A 24,791-nucleotide genomic window follows, 5' to 3' on the forward strand; every position below is an offset into this window, starting at 1 on the left:
ATGTGGGGCTCAAACTCAAATCCCTATGACCAAGAGTCATACTCCTCACCAACTGAGCCAGCCTGACAACCCTAAAGCTCCACGGAGTATGAGTTAGCCGTGCCAAGATCCCCATTTTCTTGCTGGCTGTTAGGTAAATGGCATTCCCTGCTTCTAAAGGCCACTCATATTTCTTGGCTTCTGGTTTCCCCTTTCTTCCATCTTCAAAGCTAGCAAAGCTGGGTGGAGCCTTTTATATCCTCCCCTTTTCATCTCATTTTACTAACCCATCTGGAAAAGATTCTCTGCTTTTAAGTACTCATCATTAGATTGTCCCTACCCAGATAACCTCCCATAATTTCGTCTTAAGACCCGTACTCTTAGTCACCTGCAAAGTTCCATTTACTGTGTCAGGTAATGTACAGGTAATGTACAGGTTACAGGGATTATGGCGTAGACATATGGCGTAGACATCTTTGAGGGCCATTATGCTGTCTACTACAGAGCCCATGTTTTTTTCTCCCATAGTACTTACTCCAAAAATTATTTTTACTGGTTTGTGGTTTCATTGGTACTTGTTTAATTTTAAACAGTATTCCTTTGGTTTTGCTAGATAAAACTACTGTAAGCGACTAGTGCTTCATATATGTTTGTAATAAGAATGAATGAATGAATAAATACATATTATGCTCTCAGATCTGATACACTGCATATCACAAAAGTAGAATAAAGTCCAGAAAGACAAACAACTGTGAATTGTCAGCAGAGCAATATCCTACATTTTAGAGGGAATTGTTGAGTTTATGGAATGGTTAAATGGGAGGTAAGGAATTTCATTATCAGTAGCATTTTTGTCCTTTTTGAACTACTGTAATTGTGTAATGATATATCAAGACTCAGTTACCAAAAAAAAAAAAAAAAAAAAAAAAGAAAAGAAAAGACTCAGTTAATAGTCTTTTATGTTAATTTAAAGGGGCATGAGAAAATAAAGTGGAAATGTTTCTTCATCCCTCAGCATCTTTACAGAATCATGGAAATTTAGAGCTAGAAGGGATCTATGGCCAATTCTCTTGAGCTAAATAAAGGTAAGATTGCTGCCTAAAGGAAAGATAGGCTCAAGATTCTAGATGACAGGGTAACTTAAATGGTAGTTTTGAGATACAATATTGCTTAAAGTGAGAGAAAGCAAAAAGAGGAAGAATTTTTGTTGCTCTTGATTGACAGTGGCTAAAATCATTAATTTTCAAAATGCGTAATCATTAAAAAGTATTTTCCATCGGATCTCTGTGAGAATAAATAGTAAATTATAATAAGATGTGAATTACCTTAGTTACTGAACACTAAACTACAAAGTGCAAAAGCAGATTTAAATGTAGAGAAAACTTTAGTGCATGAAATTGAGGTCATATGTGCTAGTGATGTATGACTTACAGGAAGTAATAAAAAGGGGGAAAAGAGAAGTAAATGGTATACTTTTAAGCTGATGGGACCTATTTTAAGGGTGGAATTTAAATTGCTGTTCTTTAAAACTTGAGTTCTTGCCCCCCTCCCAGCTATATATAAGGAGGGGGGAACCCTGATCAAAGTAGATCTCTCCCCTCCCCATTCAGAGTATACTTCTTAAAGTAGACCAGCAAGCTGTCTTTGTTTGCTGTTCCTGAGCAGAAAGAAGTGATTGATGCCATTTTTATATATTTCAACTTCCTCCCCCTGTGCTACTCATTTGAATGAGAGGAGCCCTTATAAAAAGAAATGGTGTCATAGGTTAAATGCATCTGCCTGGGTGTCTCTGCGTCCTGAGGTTGTAATCCTATGACAACATTTTATTTCCTCAACATCTTACATACAGATGTTTGGAATATATATGTTTTTTTAACTCAGAAATAGTGTGCTTTTATTAACGGTATTGATGATTGATTTTGAATGTTTTTACTTCAAAAAGCCAAATCTCCTAGTGGGTGGAATTTTATGAAGCACCTGTTAAGCTTTAGGGAGGAGGACCTTTTTGGCAGCGACCCAAAATACATATTTAAACAATGAGCCTGCCAAAGTCAGGAAATTATAAAACAGTTTTGAAATTGCAGAATCTGCTTTTTTTATTACCCTCAGGTTTCTTTTGCAGCTTGGTTATAAGTTCTTTCACATGGGATTTACTAATGTTCTTACTATTTTAAGACCAGATTTAGAAAAATAAAATCAAGTTTTATTTTAGAGAGAGATCTCAGAGAGAGAGATCTCAGGTTTGGGTGATAAAAAGACCATCACATTTTAAACTGAACTGTCTTCCAGAGAGTGTAGGCTCACACTCCCTAAGCCTTTTGGAGGAATCTATGACTGAGGGTAGCCTGGGTGGCTTCCTTGAATGGTATTGCCCCTCAGGGTATCCACTTTCCCTCTGTGTTGTGAGCAAAGCTAAATGTTAAGTGTGCCCAAAATAGTGTGAAAAAGCTGGACACGCAGAAGAATGCGGGAAACCTGCAATGGGTGTTGCTTCTTGTCATATTCTTTTTGACCTGGATCTTCTAACCTCTTAAATCTCAGATTCATAATTTTTGCTTCTACTTCCAAAATTTAAATTCAGGGACCCAGGGGCAAGACGGCAACAGTATTGTCTGTGTATATCCCAGCAGTGGGATACTCTCTGTATATATATATATTTTTTGCATTTGTAATAATATTGTTAAGCAGGTCCCTATCCCCCATTTTTTTTAGCTATCATTGTAAGTTCTATGATTTCATTACACAGAGCAGGAATCACTTGAACTTCACACCCTCCTCACAGTCCAGCAAACCAGGGAGTTTTTGTTAAAGTTTTTGGTTGCTGAGGAGGGCCAGGGCAGGAGATGAACTGAAGGGACAGGAATGAGAATGTGATCAGAGCATATGTTATCTCCAAGTTCTCCAAGACATCTGATGGGAACGGGTATACATTTCTCAGATTTCTCTTAGGGAAACATTTCTGTAGTCACGGGTAGAAAAGGGCAGAAAGGGAAGTACAATTCAGATTCCCTGATCTTTTTGTATTTTCCAGTTCTTTAAGTCTTCAGCCAACATTATCACTCTTTACTAAGTATGACGGAGTGAGAATTGAAAAAATCTAAAGCCACATTTCCGTAAAGTAATTTGCTTTTTATTCTTCTAGGACACCCATCCTGCTTGAAATTTTGTCCTGAATTAACAACAAACGTCAAGGCCTTAAGGTGGCAGTGCATCGAGTGCAAGACGTGCAGCGCATGTAGGATCCAAGGCAAAAATGCAGTAAGTAGGGCGCACGGCGGTCCATCCCCAGGTAAAGGGCAAACTTTCAGTGTTAAGGTGTTTCGTTTTTGTAGGCTGTTGCTGTTTTCTTTTTAAAGTTTTAAACACATGTGATGTCAGATTTCAGCAGGGATCATGCTACCCCTTCATTATATTTTGTTATTATTCATGGGCTAAGATGAGAGTTTATGGCTTTTTACAGCTTTTTCAGTCTCAATTACTTTCTACTATGTTATCTTACAGGATAATATGCTTTTTTGTGACTCCTGTGATAGAGGATTCCATATGGAGTGCTGTGACCCCCCACTTTCCAGAATGCCAAAAGGTGAACTTTTAAACCATAGTTAAAATGTGTTTTATTACATACACATTAGCTTTGTCCAGCTCAGAGATCTGCAGGTTCCATAAGCGTTTATTTGCCCCTCCTACCCGCCTTATTCCTGTGGGTTTGGCACAGCTTGTGAACAGAGGAGTGTAAAAGCATTTAGTTTGCAGGTAATGTATATAATAAAGACTAATTCGGACACAGGGATAAAGAAGAGCCTTCTCTCCCACAACCATTCCCTTATTAGAATAGGTTAGGTAGGTCAGAAATTCAGAACATTCTCTGTATTATTCAGTACCATGTTCAGAGGTGAGATTCCATAATGTTGTAATGGTGTCTCCAAAGTCCTACTACTGGAGGCATCCCACGTTTCTTGGCCCTTAGTCGATAATTTGAACATGAGCCTCTGAACCATTTTATCTGGATAAATCCATGTGGTGTATGGATTTCTGTCTCTGTTTGTTGTGTAAGTAAGCCTAGCTCAGCTCTTTTTCCTCATTTTATGATATATTAAACATTAAAAATAACTGCCTCTTTATAAAATTTATTCACTTCTTATTGTGAAAGATTTAGTAAATACAGATTGACAGAAAGGAATAAGAAGAATCAGCAGAAATTCCTCCCCACTACACACTTTTTAAAAAAAGACATGGGGCATTCTAAACATTTTTTGTAATCTTACGTCTTCTCCATCTTTATAAGATTCTAACATCCCCACATCAGTAAATGTTCTCCTAAACACGGTTTTTAATGAGTGCGTAGAACTCCATAGTACAAAGAGGTTACACACCTGGTGACTGGCCGCAGTAATGCTTTGTTGGGACAACGTACATGTTGGTTTTTTTTTTAAAGATTGTATTTATTTTTTTTGACAGAGACAACGCGAGAGAGGGAACACAAGTAGGGGGAGTGGGAAAGGGAGAAGCAGGCTTCTGGTTGAGCTGGGAGCCCGATGCGAGGCTCGATCGGAGAACCCTGGGATCATGACCCAAGCCAAAGGCAGATGCTTAACCCACTGAGCCATCCAGGCGCCCTGCAGCATACATGTATTTTAAACTCCTCTAAATGTGTTATGGGCAAGCTGGTACTGCATTCTTAAAATTTTGAATTTGCGTCCTGTAGGTAGAGTACGCATGTTCACCTGGCCCCAATCTCACTCCTTCTTGTCTTGTGTTCCAACTTGCTTCAATCACATGCATTATCCCTGGGTGGCTCCTGAACATACTTGATTTGGCAACCCCATGTGTAAACAAACCATAACTTACTTAACCGGTCCCCTATGGTGGACATTACAAATGTTTTCAATTTTTTCCATCCACAATTATTTCCTTAAGATAAATTCCTAGGGGAGGAATTGTTGGATCAAAGGCCATGTACATGAAACGTTGTATCAGTTTTCGGACCAACCACCAGTGTGTGAGAGTACCTGTTCTCCTGTATTTTTGACCAACACTCATCATTACTGTATTTCATTCAGTCTAAGACACATTTAAAAAAAAAAAAAAAGATGGTTTGTATAGTCATTAGTGTCTCATATTCAATGAAATACAGTGCTGTTATTAAAATTTTGACCAATTTGATAATAGAAAAAAAGATGTTTCATGATTTTTTTTTTTCTTTAAGCAGTGAGATTGAAAGCATTTTGTGTTTGATTATTGGCTGTTTGTATATCATCTTTGTAAAAAGCTTGTTTTTACCCTTAATCATTTTTCTCTTAGTGTTTTCACCTTTTTCTTACTGATTTGTAGAAGCCCTTTATATTTTTATGTAGTCCAATCCATGAATCTTTGTCTTTATGGCTTCAGTCTTAAATGTCATTCATGCTAAAAGTAAATAAATATCCACATATTTTTCCTGATACTTGTAACATTTAATTTTGTCATAACAGTCATCTGCCCAGAATTTATTTTTATAAAGGATAGGAAGTAATTCTTTCCCTTCCATATAGATGGCTGTTTGTTCAATCACTACTTCACTGAGTAGTCATTTCATCCTTTCCCCACTGACTTGAAATACGGCCTTTTGATATGCTAAACTTTTCTATATGCTTCCATTGTTTTGGTCTAAAAATTCTTGTCCAATGACCTATTTCCCTATTCCAGATGTATAGTTTTAATTATTGCAACTCCACAGTACTTAAAATTCTGTTTTAATTCAAAAACTATCTTTTATACTGATATTTTCTTTTTCTTTTTTTTTCTTTTCTTTTCTTTTTTTTTTTTTAGTGTGGAAGATTTCCAGAAAGAAATTAAAACAAATATTTTTTTTTTCCAGAAACTCCAAAAACCGAATGACTTGAAAATGTGTCCCTCTAATCGAAAGATACATATTATCTGACAGGATCGGGTTTTCCTGTGTGTTTATGTGGTGGAGGGAGGTTTGGTGACACGTTGCAAAAAGCCTCACAGAAGGTTTTGGACATAGGGGCAGGCAGCCCTCTGCTCTCACCACTTTGACCTCTGGGGGAAATTGACCTTTAATGACGGCTTCCTGAGGAGGATGTGGACACAAGGGAGTGACCTACCTTCTGGAATAAAGTTCTGCATACAGGCACCCTTGGGCAGCTTATTTCAGCTGCAGTTTATATTTAATATCTTCTCCTAAAATGAAACATTAAAATATTTTTTTCATATATATATTAATTCAGGGATGTGGATTTGCCAAGTCTGCAGACCAAAGAAAAAGGGAAGAAAACTACTTCATGAGAAAGCTGCACAAATAAAACGACGATATGCAAAACCCATTGGACGACCGAAAAATAAATTAAAGCAACGATTGTTGTAGGTTGAGATCTTATCAAAAGACATCTTTTATGTTGTGCTTTAAAATATAGGCGATTGTAACCCCCTTAGATTCCACTAACTTTTTAGCGTCATTTTACAAACTCAAGGGATGAGGAATAGTTCTCCTTCTGCATAAGCTGTGGAAATTTTTTGAAAATAACATTTTTAATTACAATTGGCATTTGGGGATCTTCTGTTGGCAGTATCTGTGATACAGCAGGGCGGAAGCAGAATGTAAGAATTGGAAACAATCATTCTGCCTACTTTATTACTGGCTTGAACATTAGAAAGGCTTAATGATATAAATATTTTTATGGAGATTTTAAAACAAGAGAGGGATTTGTTCACATCTATGAGTGGATCCTTTTTTTTTTTTTTTTCACTCCAGATAGCATTTTAGAAAAAAAAATACTTCTCTGGTGCTAATTTAGTATTCCAGCCTTTAAGATCCCTTGTATGAAGTAGGAGCCTCTGAGAAACCTGTAAATGACTGTCCTCGTGTTTGCACACACAGAGTTAGACAGAACCATTTGGTATGTGCACATGTGTGCAGGCATACATTTGAAATAACACGTTCGCAGTGGCCTGCACATGTACTGTGATAACCTCGTTTCTGCTAGCCTGTGGCCATACAGTTGCCATCAAGGCCCAGTAGAACATTTAGCAGGAGTTACTTAGAGAAGTCGAGGAAAGATAAGGGAAGAAATCGATGCTTTTTTTTTTTTTTAAACCTTTAGACTATAGAATTGATTGTCAACATTAAATAGGGAGTTGCATATCTAAAGGAGTTCTGTTGCCCACCTCTTTAAGTTTAGTGAAAGGGTCACTGTGCTGTAGAAATGAATAGATGTTCTGCGCACTCTGAACAAACACCAGATCCCTTGTCTTACTTGCTACTCTTTCCCCTCATTTTATCTGAAGCCATTCACTACCTTACCTGCTCTCGGAAGAACCATCTCTCCTGCACCTCTGTCTCCCAGCAGAGAAATAGAAAATGCATGTTCCTTTATTGAGTTGTTTCTTATTTTTTTATGAAAGCCCTTTAACTGGTGGACATTTTTAAATGGAACTTTTGTTAATTTCTCGAGGCAAACATGAAACATTTATGAATAAAATCTTTCATATTAGCATCATTTGAAGTAGAATTATATGTTTTTGCATTCATCCTGTGTAAGCATTGTTCTCAAAATGGGACTGTATCCTCAGGGCCCAATTAAAAAAACCAAATTAGGATATAAACTTTCTAAACAAAGGACACAGCTGAAAATTGCATCTGGCACCAGTCCTAACTTTTTGTTTGTCCAAAATTGTCCTTTGAGCTTAGGAATTTTTAAGACAGTCTAGGGAGTTTTCCTTTTTACATGCTTTATAAGCATCTTATCCTTTCTGGGCAATCGATTCCAGATACAGTCCAAATGCAGCATTCTAATGGGAAACACTTTAGCTTGGATGATTGTTTATTGGTAACCCTTACTGTGACACTAGAGCTCTCCAGTGTTAACCTGATTTGGCTGTAGCATTGGTGTCGGGCAGAGCTCCTGGCGGCGGAGCGGCCTCAGATGAGCCCAGTAGCTCGCCCCGTTGATCTGCACCAGAATCCGCTGCAGCTGACTGCGGAAATTGTTCGTTAATGTGCAGGACCACCACCACCCTGTGCTCTCCTCTTTGTAATGAAGATATTTTTATAATGCAATATCATATCATTTTCAGGCTTCCATTTCTTCATTATGAGCCTTCAGCTAAATTGATAATTTTTAAAGTGCATTCTTGGGCCCCAGCATTGCCATAATTCACATGCAAATGTTTCTATTGTATAAAACTCTGCTGCAAAATGGGTAGCTTTCCAAGCCCTAGCCTGAGGTGAAGGCAGGCAGCTGCTGCTGCTCTAAGCAGCTGTGGTAGTGGAGTGGCCTCTGGTCTCTATGGACCACACAGCTGGATGGGCAGAACCAGCCTCAAATGAGTCGAAATAGTGTACAGAGATTCTGATGCCAAGTATCTGATAAAGACCATGGTAAATGTGCTGCTTCTTCACCAGACTCCATGTCATGTCTGACCCGCTGTAGCTTTTCTTTAATCATTTCTTCAGTTTTTGCTATTGTTGTCCTTTTTTCAGCAATATTTTATGCTGTAACTAATTGTCTCCTCGACGTAGAGAGTATTATTGGTTATCTTATCATCCTAAGCATAGACTGCTGAAAGGAAGAGGGTATCTTTAATGTTTTAACAACAACAAAAAAGTACTAAGTTATAAACCTGCCCGAATTCTACTTATATGTCTTCCAGCTGAGTTAAAATTGCTTCTCACTAGAGATAAGATGAGCTTATTTTTTCACTTCTAGATCATACTTAACGACTTATGTCCTTTAATACTTTTTAAAAAGATGTAGGAAATCAGAATGACTTGGGACCATACAGGGGGTACCATTTTTATTGAAGTATCAGGAAAGCCTTGCATGTTCTTTGAGTCGCTTCAGAAATTGTCTTAACTTGCATTGGCCCTGGGTCCACGTGGCTTCTTCCAGTCCCTCCCCGATGGGACCCAGGAGAATCATGACATGCACAGGGAGTGGCTGCTCCCCTTTTGAACAGAGAAACACCTAGATGGACACACACACACGCAGACATTGTTCTTAGGGTTGCAGTTTGACTTCTTAAGTTTAAACACATTGAATGCATCTAGTTGCTATAAATTTGTTTTAGCTACCTTTCTAATTCTATTACTGAATGCTGATACTATTCTCTAAATTTTTGCCTAGGTCTGTAACCAGTGATGAAGGATCCATGAATGCATTCACAGGAAGGGGGTCACCTGGTAGGGGTCAAAAGACTAAAGTCTGTACCACACCTTCATCTGGTCATGCTGCATCTGGGAAGGACTCAAGCAGCAGATTGGCTGTTACAGACCCCACTCGGCCTGGTGCCACCACCAAAATCACCACCACCTCCACCTACATTTCTGCCTCTACACTTAAAGTTAACAAGAAAACCAAAGGGCTCATTGATGGCCTTACTAAGTTCTTTACACCATCACCTGATGGTCGCAGATCACGAGGTGAAATAATAGACTTTTCAAAGCACTATCGTCCAAGGAAAAAGGTCTCTCAGAAACAGTCATGCACTTCTCATGTGTTGGCTCCAGGTACCACACAAAAGCTAAAACCTCCACCTTCTTCACTTCCGCCCCCAACCCCCATCTCTGGTCAGAGCCCCAGTTCACAAAAGTCCAGCACCTCCACTTCTTCTACCTCTCCCCAGAGTTCTTCTAGCCAGTCCAGTGTGCCCTCCTTGAGCAGTCTGACTAAGAACAGCCAGCTGAAGGCACTCTTTGACGGACTCTCTCATATCTATACCACTCAGGGACAGTCTCGAAAAAAGGGACACCCAAGTTATGCACCACCCAAACGTATGCGTCGTAAAACTGATTTACCTTCCACGGCAAAATCTAAAGCCCATTTCTTTGGAAAAAGAGAGATTAGAAGTAGGTTTATTGCTCACTCCTCCTCCTCTAGCTGGGGGATGGCTAGAGGACGTATTTTTAAAGCAATTGCTCACTTCAAGCGAACAACTTTCCTTAAAAAGCACAGGATGCTAGGCAGATTAAAATATAAAGTGACCCCTCAGATGGGGACCCCCTCACCAGGGAAGGGGAGCTTGACAGACGGAAGGATTAAACCTGATCAGGATGATGGTAAGCAAAAGGTCAAAGCTCCAAACAAACCTGCGTCCCGTCCCTTTCTCCCCCAACCCCCCAAAAGAATAAATCAATCAGTTCCTATTTGTCACATAGGTCTTAGCTATTTCTCTTGTTCTCACTTCACTTTCATACAGAAGCAGTGAAACTTTGACCTTTTTCTAATGCTGACTAAACCTCCAAAATGTTTTTTTTCCAACTAATACTCTCCCACCTTTTATTATTTATTTCCATCTGTAGTGACACTAGGACCCCCAGATGCCTCCATAGTGTTGCTTTATGGCTTTGTAGTCCCGCATGAGTAGCCACTGTCGCGCTTCTGCCATGTACCCTGCCGTGTTGCCGCGGCGTTGCTCGCTTCTGTGCTGTCAGTGCTTCCCGCAGGGGGGGGGGTCCAGCTCCTCATTTCCGCTCCCTTTGCTCCATTGCTTTCTCATGACCAAGATCATCCTGCTTCCTTCTCCACAAAGCCTGATCTGTGATTCTGTGAAGTGTGCTTTTGGGTGTGAGTGTGTCTGTGTGTGTATTCACCGTAGGGAGAAAACGGAGTTCATGATTTCATTTTAACAAATTGGCCCGTTACATTTGCTACCCTTTATAAACCAAAACCAAAACAAACAAACAAAAAAGAACCAGAAATGTGTCATTTCGACAAAGCGGTAGTTTTTTGCTTTTTGGAGTTCTTTGTGTTTTGTGGTTTTTTGTTTTTTGTTTTTTGTATTCTGTAATCTCAAAGGGATAATGGGAATTCCATAACTAGACATTGATACAATGTCTAATCTCAGTTGAAAAATAAAATTTTGCTTTGTATTGCTCTTACTTTCCCTCATTTGTTGGAACTATAAGAAGATGACATTGGTAATTCAAGTAAAAATTTGGGTACAGCAGGGAAAGGGTACTGCCGGATCTTTTGAGCAGTGCTTAGATACAAAAGCTTGTAAAGCTTTAAAAAAAAAATCCCTATTTGCCCACTATGCTAATTTGGTGCCATTTTGGTAATATACGGTGGTTACTCATGATTCAAGTCAGTGAATGCACTTTCTGCTGGTTTTGAATGACAGATACTGAAATCAAAATAAGCATCAAACAAGAAAGTACAGATATAAATGTGATTGGAAACAAGGATACCGTTACCGAAGAGGATTTGGATGTTTTTAAGCAGGCCCAGGAACTTTCTTGGGAGGTAAGGCCAGGATACCACATTATATAGTAACAAGGATAATCTGTGATTGTTACATGTGTGACGACTATGAAATTACTTCTTTGATTTGATAGTGAATTTCCCCTCAGAATCCTACTTGTGGTCCTTTAACTGTTACCATGATTGTTTTTGTTGACTCTAGCTTCAAAAGCAGAGGGACTTCATAGAGTTGTCTCCACTCTCAAAAGTTGATAAGGGCTCAGCTGGTCTCAAAAAACAGACCAGAGTAACAGTAGTTGAAGCAGACTTGGAAAAATGCTTCTAAGTTTGAGGAACTAGATGTCTGATCATTTTCATGGAAATGTAGAAAATAACAGTTCTAAATGGTTAAAAAGAGCATCGCTTTTAAATTTACCAGTGGTTCTTCCAGCACAGATGGCCAGCCATATGAAAAATGTCTCATAATTTTAGCACTTTGGCATTGATTAAGACAATATTGTGTTGCTTGATCAGTTACAATCAGTTTCCTTTTCATTGTCCAGTAATTTGTTTAAATGATTCCACTTAAAAGAGTAACTCCAGGTAGTTTATTGTCACCAAAACAGGTGATAGGTAAAGCTTTTGGACTTTGCGAGCTCAGATTTATTATGGAGCATGGATTTGGTAGCGTTAGCAGACCAAGTTCAGTTTATGTGTCAAACTCTTCACAGATGAGCTCCCTGCCCCACCTCACTCTCTCCTTGGTCTGGGGAGGGGGCTGTCTGTAGGCTCTTGAGCTTCATTTTAGTAGCAGCCCCTTGGGCTACCTACTTCTGATGGTTTCTCACTTAAGGAGTTCTTGGATATTTTCCATTCCTCATTCTGCCCCATCAGTATGCTTTGTATTGGTTTCCTTTTACTAAGATGAATGTCAGAAATGCCCCCAGTTTCTGGGATTTGAAGTCCTTAAATATTACCAAATTTTCAGCCTACTTCTGGCATTCATAGATAGATGTGATGAATAGTGGACCATTATCTGAAAGATGCTTTTAAATTTTAAGCCCCCTTTCATATGGTAACACCGGCATTGCACTCAACAGCGTTTCTTGTCTGTATTAGGCCGGCAGACTTCTTAACTTCATGGGGCTTACTGCTTGGGAGTAAAGGGAGTAAGAGCACATGGATATTAAACTACAGACTTTCACAGTTGATGGTATAATTACAGTTGGGATCACCATTAACTTCATGGAGGAATAGGAGACCGTAAGGGTGTCTAACCTCCGGATCTTCTTCTAATTTATTCAATTTTAATGCATTGCACCAGGTCACTAAATTCATTCTCTTCAATAGGCATTTGTATGTATTTACATTATACTCATTTCCTGTGTTGGTAATACTGTTTCTTAACCCTAAGAAAAACCTTTAGTTTGTTTATATGTGAACCTTACACAAAGTTGACGATTATTTTACAAGATCCTCTAATGTGTTTTCAGCAACATGAAAACTCCCCATGAACATTAGTGCCTGTTCTTGATTGGGTTTTCATAATTCACTGGTGAAAGAACCAAAAGGTAAGTGAAGAAATCCTCTTCTAATACACATACTTGATTTCCTTCCTTTTCTTTTCTCTGACAGAAAATAGAGTGTGAAAGTGGAGTGGAAGACTGTGGCCGGTACCCTTCTGTAATAGAATTCGGGAAATACGAAATCCAAACCTGGTACTCCTCGCCTTACCCACAGGAATATGCAAGGTAATGGAACAGCCCAGAAGGTATATAGTTTGAATGTCATATATCTGAGGAAGGGGAATTCTCGGTTCTGAAGTGGAAATTAGATGATTTTCAGGGCAAAATTTTGATAGTTGAGTCAAAGTGCTTCCAAAACTATTACTTTTCCGGCATCTTTTAATAGTAGTATTCACTGTTGTATGTAAACTCCTTCTACTCCTTAGTCACACAGGCATTGTAAATTTTGCCTTTGAGCTTCTAAGATCATGCTTTCTCTGGTTAATTGGACAAATGTTGTTTGTGGATGAAACCAAATAAGGAGAAAAAAACACTGGCCATTGTGAAGTGGTTGCTGGTTTCTTCTCATTGTCCTGTTTATTTTCCTAAGTAGGCCTGTTCATTTTATCTCTGATATCTGACATTTTGTTTTCAAGTTTTTTACAGAAATGTAGCCGAAGAAGGAAAAATGAAAGAAAGTAGGTGGGGGTGGGTAGGCTTAAGAGACCCTTCCCCAAGTCTTAACTTTTAGAGCCATTTGTGACTAATTTGTTAAAAATGAAGAGAAAATAATTATCCTAGAGTTTTATTTTGTCTCGAACTAAGATTAGCTGTGAAATTGTCTTGAACTAATATATCTAAAAATGGGTATCTTGTGAACAGATTTCTTCCTTCAGGTACATCAGGATACACTTTATTAGTATCTTCTGAAATGTTTTAGCTACGAAGTTTCTGGTAATCACAAACTTGAGTTTCTTCTGGAGTAGATAATTGTCCTTTTCTCCACTGCGTGGGAGTCTGGCCCATCATCCCCTGGAGAAAATGGGGAGGGTGTTTTAGAAGATAAGTGGCAGAGTAAGAATCAGGAATCTTGGTTTCTCTTTCTAGCTGATACCACTTGACGGTGTGTTCTTGAACGACTTTTTAAAAACACCTTTGAGCTTCAGTTGGTATGGGTAATCATAAGTCATGTGCTCTGAGAGCTTTAGCTGACTTTCCCCCAAACTGTTCTACCCTTATACCCCAAAGACCTAGAAAGTGCTTCTAAACATTTTCTTACAATACTAATAGTATGTTTAAGTGTGTTTAGGCATGCATTAAAAATGTTATAATTTTAAAGGTGAAGAAAAACTCACCATGAGAGAGAAATCTGTTTGTATATCAGAGTCAGTGGGATTTGTAGAAACAAGATCTTTTTATTATTTTTTTTTTTACATTTATTGCTTTGTATATGTATATATAATTATGGTAAGACTTTAATGTTACCTCGTCCATCAGAAATGCTAACTAAATTCTAGGACTCTCTGCCTTGTAAACACACAGATCGTTTTTAAAAATAATGAATTCACTTCCCTCTGAGTAAAAGATGATTACAATTATGCCACTGACCATATATACTATTGACAGTATGACATTACATTTGAAACATGAAAAATACTCATGTTTACCTGACAGCAGGCCGTCCTTACTGTTGATTTTTCAAGTAGCGTTTCCAGGTCTGAAAACCTTTTTTTCTGTACAACATTTCTAAGGAAACAAATGATTTCACAAAATAATGGCAGCGAATATTATTATATTGAAAAATAATGTAAGCTTTGTATAATCTCTTTACTACTGGCTTTTTATTTTCTTTTTTCAAAACTACTACTTTCAAATACTGTTGTATAACCTTATAATGACTTGGAGAAAATTGAACAACATTTAATATCTTTTTCCTAAACAATATAATCAATCTGATAGATTCTTTGATTTTAAAATTTTAACAGATTACCAAAGCTTTACCTGTGTGAATTCTGTCTTAAATATATGAAAAGTAAAAATATTTTGTTAAGACACTCAAAGAAATGTGGATGGTTTCATCCTCCAGCAAATGAAATTTACCGAAGGAAAGACCTTTCAGTATTTGAGGTAAGCATGTGTAAATAAAAAAATTCAGCTTTTGAGACCTAGTACTTCCCAGTTGTTGATTATGTTCTGATTTGTTTCTAGAAGGTGCACAGTATATTCGATTTTGGCATTCAAATTCAACTGCTCTTTAAAATATCTCCCATGTTTTGGAATGTTGAACCATATTGAGCAACCCTTTAGGTTGACGATGAATTCCTACTTCATCACATTAACTTTTTTGTCTTCCCCCAAATCCCTGTCTGCACCAGATATATTCACCAGTGAATTTATGATCTTCTCAGCTCTTTGTAAATTCTACTTTCTTTGGCAGGAGAAATTAGCTTTGTTCAGCAGCTCCAGCCAATGTCTGGCAGGTGCTCACTCTTCCAGGGAATTGAACAGCTGTACATATCTCCTCAGTACACAACCACCTGTGTTTCCATCCATTTCTTGGCAGGGTGGATAATCCTTTTGGTGAGACCCCAGCAGATGTTGAGACTGCCTCCCTCATCTGGGTAGATGGCCACCCCTGGAGAACTCTGCTGTTCGCAGGAACCGCTTGTGGCCATGTGTCTGTCATTGTAGGTTCCTAAAGACATTCTGTGTTTTCAGAACTGACTGAGTAGCGGAAGGTCTTCGCCTGTATAATCGTTTCATTGTTCATTCGCGTTCTGCTGTCAGTTTCAAGGATCCAGCTTAGCTGTGTCATTTACACCTTGAGGAGACCATGCCTTTCATTCTTTCGTTTTCTCAGGATTTTTCATTCTCTCATTTATTCTCGTTCCTCCAGTTGAGCACTTCCATTGCCCTGCCTAATTCCCTTCTCTGTTACCCATCTCGGTGCATTGTTTTCATGCATGGGTGCTCAGAACAAGCCTTCTTTGCACAGCAGACATGATGTCTTTTTTTTTTCTTTCTTTCTCTAAAATACAGTTTTACTTTATTGAGTTGTTCAGACTGAAATGTATTATTCTGCCCCACATTTCACTTTAGTTCTGGTGTATAACATCTTGGATGATATTTAATATAAGGGAGGGTCATACACAGGTTTCTCTCATTGACGAGGCTACCTCTCGCAGACAAGCCAGAGCTCGCCACCTTTACCAAAGGCCAGTCAGAGAACCCAGCAACTCCAGCTGTGTCTTGGGAGTTTTTTTAAGAACCTCTTCCTGGTTGTATCAGGCTCTTTTGGTAAACTTGAAGGAAAGGGCATCGTTGCTGTGAAGATTTAATGATACATTAGTACTTCCGAAAGGTTAGGTGCAGGGTTTCTCAGCCTGGGCACCGTGCACCTCTCAGGCTAGATAGATCTCTGGCATAGCGGGCATCCTGTGCGTGGCAGGCCGCTCAGCAGCATCCCTAGCCTCCGCCCACTCCGTGCCGGTGGTATCACATTGCTTCCAGCTGTAACAAGCAAAAGTTTCTCCAGACACAGTGTCGCTGAGGAGGCAAAATTACTCCCATTGAGGCCCCCTGGGCTGAAGGAAAAGCTGAATGCGAGCCATTTAGTTCATTTCAGAATGTTACTCAGTCAGCCCCAACCAGGTGAGACAGCAGAGCTGTTCTCATTTGAGGCTTAGCTAATGTCAAAAGATCAACTTTCTTATTGGCTCCTTCCTTCATGCCTTGGATCCTTTCTTGAAACCAGAATGAAATGAAAATCACTGTCTCTTTGTTTCCCAAAAGACAAAACACATCGTTGCCTTTAAGTAACCATGAAGTAAATCAGCATGAACCTGCTTGTGGGGTTTAAGCTCTCATGAATCCTGGGAGAGTCTTCTTGGGGATAAAGGAGTCAGTCTTGATAGTCTGGTAACAAGGGTCTGCTATTTCTAGACAGGTGATTTTGAACCATCACCAAGATCAGAGGGGGAAAAGTGAAAAACAAATTAGTAAAATTTATGCATAAAAATATTTGAAGGAATTGGATTTATCTATGCCAAGGTCACTACTCCAGAATCCAAATCAATACTTAGAGGACAGCATGTAGGAAACTTTTCTTGTAGCAGTTTCCTAAGTAACCTTTACAGTAAATGAAGTATAATCGTAAATTAATACTTTCCTGTCTTTATCCCTCTTGAAAGCATGCGTATTAGACCTTACACAGCTGATAAGAGTTTGCTTCAGCATCGTCCTCTGTTTTTCTGGTTCATCAACACCAACATTTCCTTTTTGTAATGTATTATCATTTCTGAAAGGACCATACTCTCAAATACATAAAAACTTCCTTTAATTAAAGAGAGAATTGTATCCTCAGTGTCTGTTGCCCATATTTGATTTTGTTGCTATGCGTGGGACCTAGGTTTCATCCAAGGGAAATAGTTATATGAAGTCTAAAAATAATTTGTGCAATATGAGAACCTGTATGGTCCACAGGAGACTGGAGAATGGTCAAGTTCATTGTTACAGAGCTCTGGTTAGCAAATATCCATTTCCCCTAAGAATAGTGCTAGAGAAATTCTTGAATCTGCTGTGCTTTTGGTTTTCAACAAGTAACTACATTTGATCAAAGAAATTGGCATCTGTGCCTAGCCTCCTGTCTATAACCATCAGTATCACAGCTTGATTCTTTTATTTTGAAGAAAAGTAGACTGTAATCATGGTACTTATTGTAGGTTGAAATTCATCTCACTTTCTCTGTAAGTATTCCCAACATAGAAATTTTATCTCTTCCAATTATATTTAAAATGATGCTTGGGATAAAACCAAAATGGAATCCTCTTTTGCTAATCTACACTTCTGAGGAATCAGAATAATACTGTTCATTTATTTTATTTTTACATGAAGTCCTTTTGAAAACAACGTAAAGTTTAACTTACTTGAGCGGTATTTTGCTGTGTTTACATTTCTTTAATTCAGACTTACTTGGTTCAAACAGAAAAGACATGCCTGATCGTTTTTTTACTTGTAGTAAATTGCAAATAAGAATGACTCTTTCATTAGTGGTTTCGGCTTTCTTCAGGTAGCTTAAAGAGATTGAAGCTAACTGGAATTGACCCTAATTTAAGAGAAAAAGTGGAATTCTTATTTGCCAAGTGACAGCAGTTTTTTGGATGACTTTATACTTGTTTAATGGGGTAGTTCAGTCTTTCAGTTTGGGATTTGGAAATAGAATTGTATACTTCCCAAAATACCATGTAAAAATAATTTTATATTGAGCGGTATTTTTATGTTAAATAATGTTGTCTGTTTCTCTTTGCTAGGTTGATGGGAATATGAGCAAAATTTATTGCCAAAACCTTTGCTTGTTAGCCAAGCTCTTCCTGGACCACAAAACATTGTATTATGATGTCGAGCCATTCCTTTTTTATGTCCTTACAAAAAATGATGAAAAGGGCTGTCATCTGGTTGGATACTTCTCTAAGGTAAAACAAGAGCCAGTATGACCTTCATTTTCTTACTCAAAATGTTTTTGGTAGAGCCCAGTTCTTCGAACAGGGTTTTTTTTCTTCTTCTTCTTCTTTTTTTTTTTCTATGACTGTAATTTGAATAAGCGATACATATTTCTGAAAAGCTCAGGTTCTTGTTTAGAGCTTATTTAAAACAAAACAAAACAAAATGGTAAACATCTATGCCTAGAAAGTGCGTAAAGGACCTCAGCGGGGTTTGCTGCCTTTTGACTTTCAGCGACCATGTAGCATTATAATTGCTGCCTTGCAGACCACCTAGCATCTTTGATTTTTTAAATGTTAAGTTTATTTCCCTTGCCCCTCTCTCAGTGGTGTCAACCTCAAGGTTTCAGCATAGCATAGCATTTAAGGGATGGTCCTCATTTCTCCTCACTATATTCCCTCTGCGGTCATCAGTGTCTCACTGAGTTGGAACGTTGGCATTTGGACACTCAAGGTAATAAAATGATGAGGTTTACTCTTTTGTCTCTTACTGTTTATGCTGTTGTTTTAAGATCTAAAGCAGCCTCACCTTTAGGAAACCTAAGCATCTCCAGCTGTGAATGTAGGGAAGCCCTTGACACACAGAGTAGGATGTAGTTTGTCTTTTATACTCACATTCCTCGGTTCAAAGGTTTTTGATAATAACTCATATGCAATAAGGAGAAACTGAGTTTGGAGATAGTTTAATGTGCCAGGATGGTACTTTTAAGACTTCCATGCATATAGTCAATGATCTGAACCCTGTATTGTATTTATTTTGTGATACAGTTTGCGTATTAGGCGGTAAGTGAAATTTATTCAATCTACTCTTGAATAATGTAAATGGGGTGCCTGATGGAAGTGTCATTTTCATGGACTATCAAAAGATAGAGTATACATGAAGGTCCTTTGCAAACTGCAGGTTTTCTGTATTTTAGAATCAACCCAGAGGTCATATACAAAAATATGAATAAGTTATAGCATTCATGGGAAACAGCCTTAATATTTTAATACACGTATACACAAAAAAGACGAAAGTTAATTTGTACATAACAGGTTAAAAAGATGATAGAGAATTAACACAATAATAAAAATAAAACAATAAATAGGAAATCTATATGATGTATAAAACATCTTACCTTTTGTATAGGTTTATAAAGCTCGTTTTCTCCAATGAGTTAAAAAGAAAAGTGGTCATGGGACACCTGGCTGGCTCATTTGGTAGAATATGCAACTCTTGGTCTCAAGGTTGTAAGTTTGAGCCCCACATTGGGTAGAGATAACTTAAAAATATATATAGTGGTCATGGTTATTCTTCTTAGAAGTTAGAAAATGGTATTTTGGGGGGTGCCTGGGTGGCTCAGTGCCACAGGAACATGAGTTCAACCCCGCATTGGGCTCCATGCTGGGCATGGAGCCTACTTTAAAAAAAAAAAGAAGAAGAAGAAGAAGAAAGAAAGAAAGAAAATGGTGTTTCTTTACATGTGTCTGTGTTTAAATGTAGATGCTTAATGGTGCCTGCTGTCCTGGTCTCAAATTGGCCTCTGGGTCTGCAGCTGATGGTGAACCTTACAGTTTCAGTCTCTGCCTCTCTTCTCCCACGGGACCCAGCATCTTAACTTCAAAACTTTTCTCATTTTGCCACAGTTTCCTTTCACAGCATGGCAGCAACTACTGCCGTGTCTTACTGTACATGGAAAACTCAGTTCTTTGGGAGTGTAGTAAAACAAAAATCAATCTTTAAAAAAACACTTTAAAAGTCTAGATACATGCAAATTAAACCATATTTTAATGCATCAATTGGAGTGTGAAGGACTATGGCCCTTTGGGGTTATACTTAAACCAAATTCTGGAGGTTACAGCTAGAGAATGGCCAAGATGACCTAGAAAAGTTCACCGTAATCATTACATGCATTTGACTTATCAGGCAGATAATAGAGGACTCTAAACAGGAGGGAAAGAGAGAACAGTTAGTTTATCCATAGATTAGAATTTAGCTGCGGCAATGTGTGTTAAAGGGTGGGAGTTGGAGGGGAGGGGAGGGTTGGGCTGGCTTGCGAAGTAAGTAGGAATAGTTTGGGACAGAGAAAAGAATGGCGTAAAGGATGAATCCTTTCAAGTCAGCATACATCTGTTTTTAAAGAAAGTGACACATTTGTCTGACTTTGCCAAGAAGACTAATTATTTGAACACGCCTCTGAAGTGCACGTCCATTGACGGACACGCCAGTGTCTTAGGGATAACTGACACACGTGATTTCTTCCTCCTCATTTCTTAGCAACTCCAAGAACAGCTACAAGTGTGCAAATGTTGGGAGCATCTTTTTCACAAAGAAATCTCTAATTCTGCCCTGTAGGGTTTTTTCCACAACAATTTCCTGTGATATTTCTAATAGGTTCATTAAAGATCTGGGTGTTCTGAAGTCATCCTTTCGTGTGGTTAGTACCATTTGTGGTCAGTCTTACTTGTGGTTTATATTTGGCCAGAGCATTCACAACCTCAAAAGCCTTTTCCAGATCTTCTCTGTACAGGCTTTGGCTGCTTCTGTGTACTCTGAATAAAATATTACTGCTCTGATGCCACATCCCATGAAAATTGCAAATTCTTCCTTAACTATATGAACTGTTTCCCACCCTAGTCGTCCCAGTCTCCCTCCTGGTTTCATACTGTTGGTAATATTTTGGCCTCAGTTTTGTGTGGAGGCTTTGGGATTTCTTACAGCCTGGTCTTCTTGTTTGGTTTGAAATGCAGATTAATTATTTCTCTAGCTTTTTACTTTGATTTTTTTTAATCCGTAAGATACATAAGTGTATCTGTGTAGATTTACTTATTCATACACTGTTTTCATTTCCCTGGGACATTTGGTCAAAGGCAGAAGACAGATTGCTGTCAAAGAGTTTAAAATTGTTTAGCAAGGTAGCGAGCTTCGTCTTAACCTTTCCCCTCTGGGTGACTCTGTGGATGTTCATTTTTTTTCCCCCCCATCTCTCAAGTTGTTTGAGCAAGGAAATCATTTCTTGCATACTCTCTGTGTTCTATTTCATTTGGCTCATATTTCCTTGGATTCTTTATTCATATTTTATGTTACCAGCTTTCAGGCATAGAGGCATAATTGAAAGGCATGCCTGGAGTTGATGGTTTGTTGTTAGCTGATAGTTTGATCAACACAATGGGACTGTTCTGCTTGGTCCTGACCTAACACAGGGGTTCACCTTAGTGGACTGTTGTACAAGGATGGTGGCAGGTGCAGGGAATTGCCCACTTCAGCAGAGCTCTGACATACTTGATCTGTTTCTCCTTCCCTCAGGAAAAGCTTTGCCAGCAGAAGTATAATGTCTCCTGCATAATGATCATGCCCCAGCACCAAAGGCAAGGATTTGGACGGTTTCTCATTGATTTCAGTAAGTGAAGTGCTTTACTTACTTTCATGACCCAGGGAGCTGATGGCTGTTAAAAGAAAGAGTAACACATAAAACTTTATTTAACCTACTTTGTTGTTTTTATCAGTAGATAATAGGCTTTCTCTTTATATTTACATAGGTTAGAAAATCTTCCTCAAGTGAAAAATTTACTGTTGCTCACTTATTGTGCTCTAGGAAATTGAGACTAGATTGCTCGGCAGTGTCACTAGCTCACAAAGCCATTACCCCGAATGAACCGGCAGAATTGCATTCCATTCCGTGGCGCTCATGCTCATTAGCACCAGAAGAGGCAATTATTTGTGATTAGAGCTAACGGAAGTATTATTTAAAAGGATTTTCAACTTTCTAAAATTTTACCTATAATCTTATCAGTACTGGGCAAGAAAGGGATATTTCTGCTTAGAAAAACAATTCTTTAGGTGGCTTATCCTTTGAGACTTTCTAATAGAAATAACTTACTTTATTAATTTCCCCTTTTTTGTTATGGAAATTATATAATGTTTTTTGTCTAGAAGGTTGCCCAAGAAATGGTTTTTATGCACATTTGTATCTTCAGAGTCTCTTAATTAAAATTGGAATGACACAGTGAAGTAGACACAAGATAATATAAAAAACATAGGTAGTTTTTTTTTTTCTCCTTGTTTATATTATATGGGGTGTGTAAATGGAGTGCTAAGGTACATTGGAAGAATTCATTTCAAAATACCCAGATAACACGAAGGCCAAGTATCCATGATAATAGTAATTTCTGACCATGAAAAACCTGTCACTAGGAACTATGTGCTTTATTACCAGATTGTAGTTTGTCTGATTATAAACTGAAAGAAGGAAAATTTAGGAAATTGTATATTCTTCCTAAGGTACATCAAATGCAAAAAAACCCCACAATATAAATGTGCTCAAGAAAAATCATGAAGAAACAAATATGCTGTGTCCAGATCTGTATTACTAGATACTACAATTTATTGTTGGGGTATAAAATGACTATACAGCAGTTTTAGACAGATGTGCACAGTCTGTTGCCATTGAGAATATTGTTCTTTTTTTGAAGTATTACTTATCGACTGTTTTCAGTTAACATTTGTAGTTGTTAATTCATTGTCTTAGTCTTACCCTTTGTTTTCCTGATCTAGTTCTCCCATGGAGGGCCATCTTACCAGGAGGTCACTGTTACTATTTTGCAGAGGTCTAGATGTAATTGATTCTATGGGCAAATCCCTTTTTTTGTGTGTGTGGCCACCATTTAGAAGTTGTTCATAAACATTGTGGTTTCTGATGTACATAGCAACAGTTCAGGCCTTAACCTTTGATACTTTTAGCATCTGCATGCCTACAGAATAATGTAAACTCCAGAGCTCAGTATCCAAAGCCTCCTAGCACCTACTTCCAGCTAATTTTTTTTAGGCTTTTTCATCTGCTAATCTCTTTTTCCTCAGATATTCTGAGCATGTTTCCGTATTTCCATTCTTTGTCTATACAGTCCTTTTGCTAACGTGACCACTTCCTCCTCCTCCTTCCCCAGCCTCCATGTGTTTAGAATCCTACCCATTGTTAAGAGCCAGCTCGGGAACCTCTTCTGTTTGATCCTACCTCCTGAAGATTCATCTCGTTCCCTTCTTGGCTCGATATCTCTGTAGCATAGCAGTAGACTTAACTAACGCCTGCTTTAATGGTGATAACTGATGTGTCCTACTTCCAACTGACTATAAATTCCTAGGATACTACCTTCTTTGTTTTCAGTAGGACAGTATGATCAATAATCTGCATTTGATTTATTTTCTTGATTTGAATGGACTCTCCAAAGTGATAACACAGTACTGCTCACAATGATTTTCTACCTAAAATTTAAAAAGGGACTACTGCTTAATGGGTTAAAAACGCAAGTCTCTAAATAGATTAGTTCTTATTTGTATAGCATGATCTGATAGTGAGGCCTTTCACATAAGAGGACAACCCAGGAACAGAGTTCCCTTCAAATGCTAAATCTTTGTGTTAACCGTTTTAGTGAGAACTGTATTGGAGTCTACCCAGTATTTTTAAACCAGAACTTTGGAGCCCATTGGAACCTTTCTGGATTGCTCGGGCCATCACGATGAGTGCCACCCCTTAGGGTGTGTCTGGGTAGTACAGTGCTGAGGGTGTAATTTTTTAGATTTTCTCTTTCCTGTACCCTTGACATTGCCCCTGTGCTAGGGTGGGTAAGCAGTGTGGTGAATGATTTGAGTAAACTTGAAAAGGGCTTGGTGTTACTCCTTCATAGAACAGGAAGCTGGGAGAAGAATTTTACAGTACTCAATGAAAATGGAAACTGGTGTAAACCCAATAGAAATTCAATTAAAAAAAAAAAAAATCCTTGGCCCCAAAGGTTTTAAAAAAGATAGAATAGGCTGCTGAAAAAATTGATAGCATCTCCTTCTTTGGAGTTGCTTAAAATAATAGTAGATAATATCTTTCTAGAATGATTTAGATCCAGCCTTGCAAGGTAAGGAGATAAACCCCATGACCTCTCATAATCCTTGTCAACCTCATAATTCAGAACTCAGGGCAAAATAGATAACCAAGGTTACTGGTTTTCTAAAATGTGCTGGTTTTTTGTCTTTTTTTAAGGGACCTTTTAATGGTTAGATTTATTTTATTTCTGTTTTGTACATGAGCCCGAGGATCTTTTGGTCAGAGGATGTATTACCGGTAATTCAAATAAAGTTGGGAAGGAGGAAAATACTTTGTTACTTTATAGTTACTACCAATTTAGGAAGCTGAGACAAGAGCAGTGGGAAGAGAGCTATCACTGCCCAGCTGCCCACTTGCCCGCTGGATTGGAACCATGGGTGCCATGCACTGTGAAGTGTGTGGTGTGTATATAGAAAACGGCAAATCCCAAAGCTCTGAACACTGTTCTCCAGCAGTGGTCATCCATGGGACTAGATGCTGCCCTGGGAGCAAGTTGTTGTCTTAATCTTAATGGAACAGCCTGCCTGGGGTTTGCGGAGCAGGGCTCCCCAGGAGGTCATCTGCAGAGCTTGGGCCAAAGTTACTAAATGATACCAACTCCAGCGCGCTCATAAACCATCTCATGGGTTTTGTGACTCTTTGCTCAGAACCTAAGTGGGTAGTGTGGAAGGAGTGACTGTCAAGGTTGAAGTTGATACCCCATCGTTCTCCTAGAATCTGAGATTCCTTCTCATCTCCATCTCTGTCTACACACATGCACACACACCCCATACCCCA

At 38.5% G+C, this 24,791-nt stretch overlaps 1 protein-coding gene across 5 annotated transcripts in view; it reads left to right on the forward strand.

Annotated features, from left to right (window-relative positions):
• Positions 1 to 24,791, forward strand: part of KAT6B (lysine acetyltransferase 6B) — a 188,144-nt gene that overhangs the window by 129,842 nt on the left and 33,511 nt on the right. For 3 of the 5 annotated variants that reach the window (XM_032313871.1, XM_032313870.1, XM_032313869.1), the window contains exons 5-13: positions 3,122 to 3,237; positions 3,481 to 3,562; positions 6,210 to 6,342; positions 9,105 to 10,036; positions 11,101 to 11,222; positions 12,795 to 12,910; positions 14,650 to 14,791; positions 17,974 to 18,135; positions 21,449 to 21,542. In XM_032313871.1, the coding sequence (XP_032169762.1) occupies positions 3,122 to 3,237; positions 3,481 to 3,562; positions 6,210 to 6,342; positions 9,105 to 10,036; positions 11,101 to 11,222; positions 12,795 to 12,910; positions 14,650 to 14,791; positions 17,974 to 18,135; positions 21,449 to 21,542 (1,899 nt within the window). The remainder of the gene's footprint in view (positions 1 to 3,121; positions 3,238 to 3,480; positions 3,563 to 6,209; positions 6,343 to 9,104; positions 10,037 to 11,100; positions 11,223 to 12,794; positions 12,911 to 14,649; positions 14,792 to 17,973; positions 18,136 to 21,448; positions 21,543 to 24,791) is intronic. The other 2 variants (XM_032313872.1, XM_032313873.1) reach the window with 2 other exon arrangements.

The sequence above is a fragment of the Mustela erminea genome, chromosome 14 (assembly GCF_009829155.1).
Source record: "Mustela erminea isolate mMusErm1 chromosome 14, mMusErm1.Pri, whole genome shotgun sequence".
In the NCBI taxonomy this organism is placed as follows: Eukaryota; Metazoa; Chordata; class Mammalia; order Carnivora; family Mustelidae; genus Mustela; species Mustela erminea.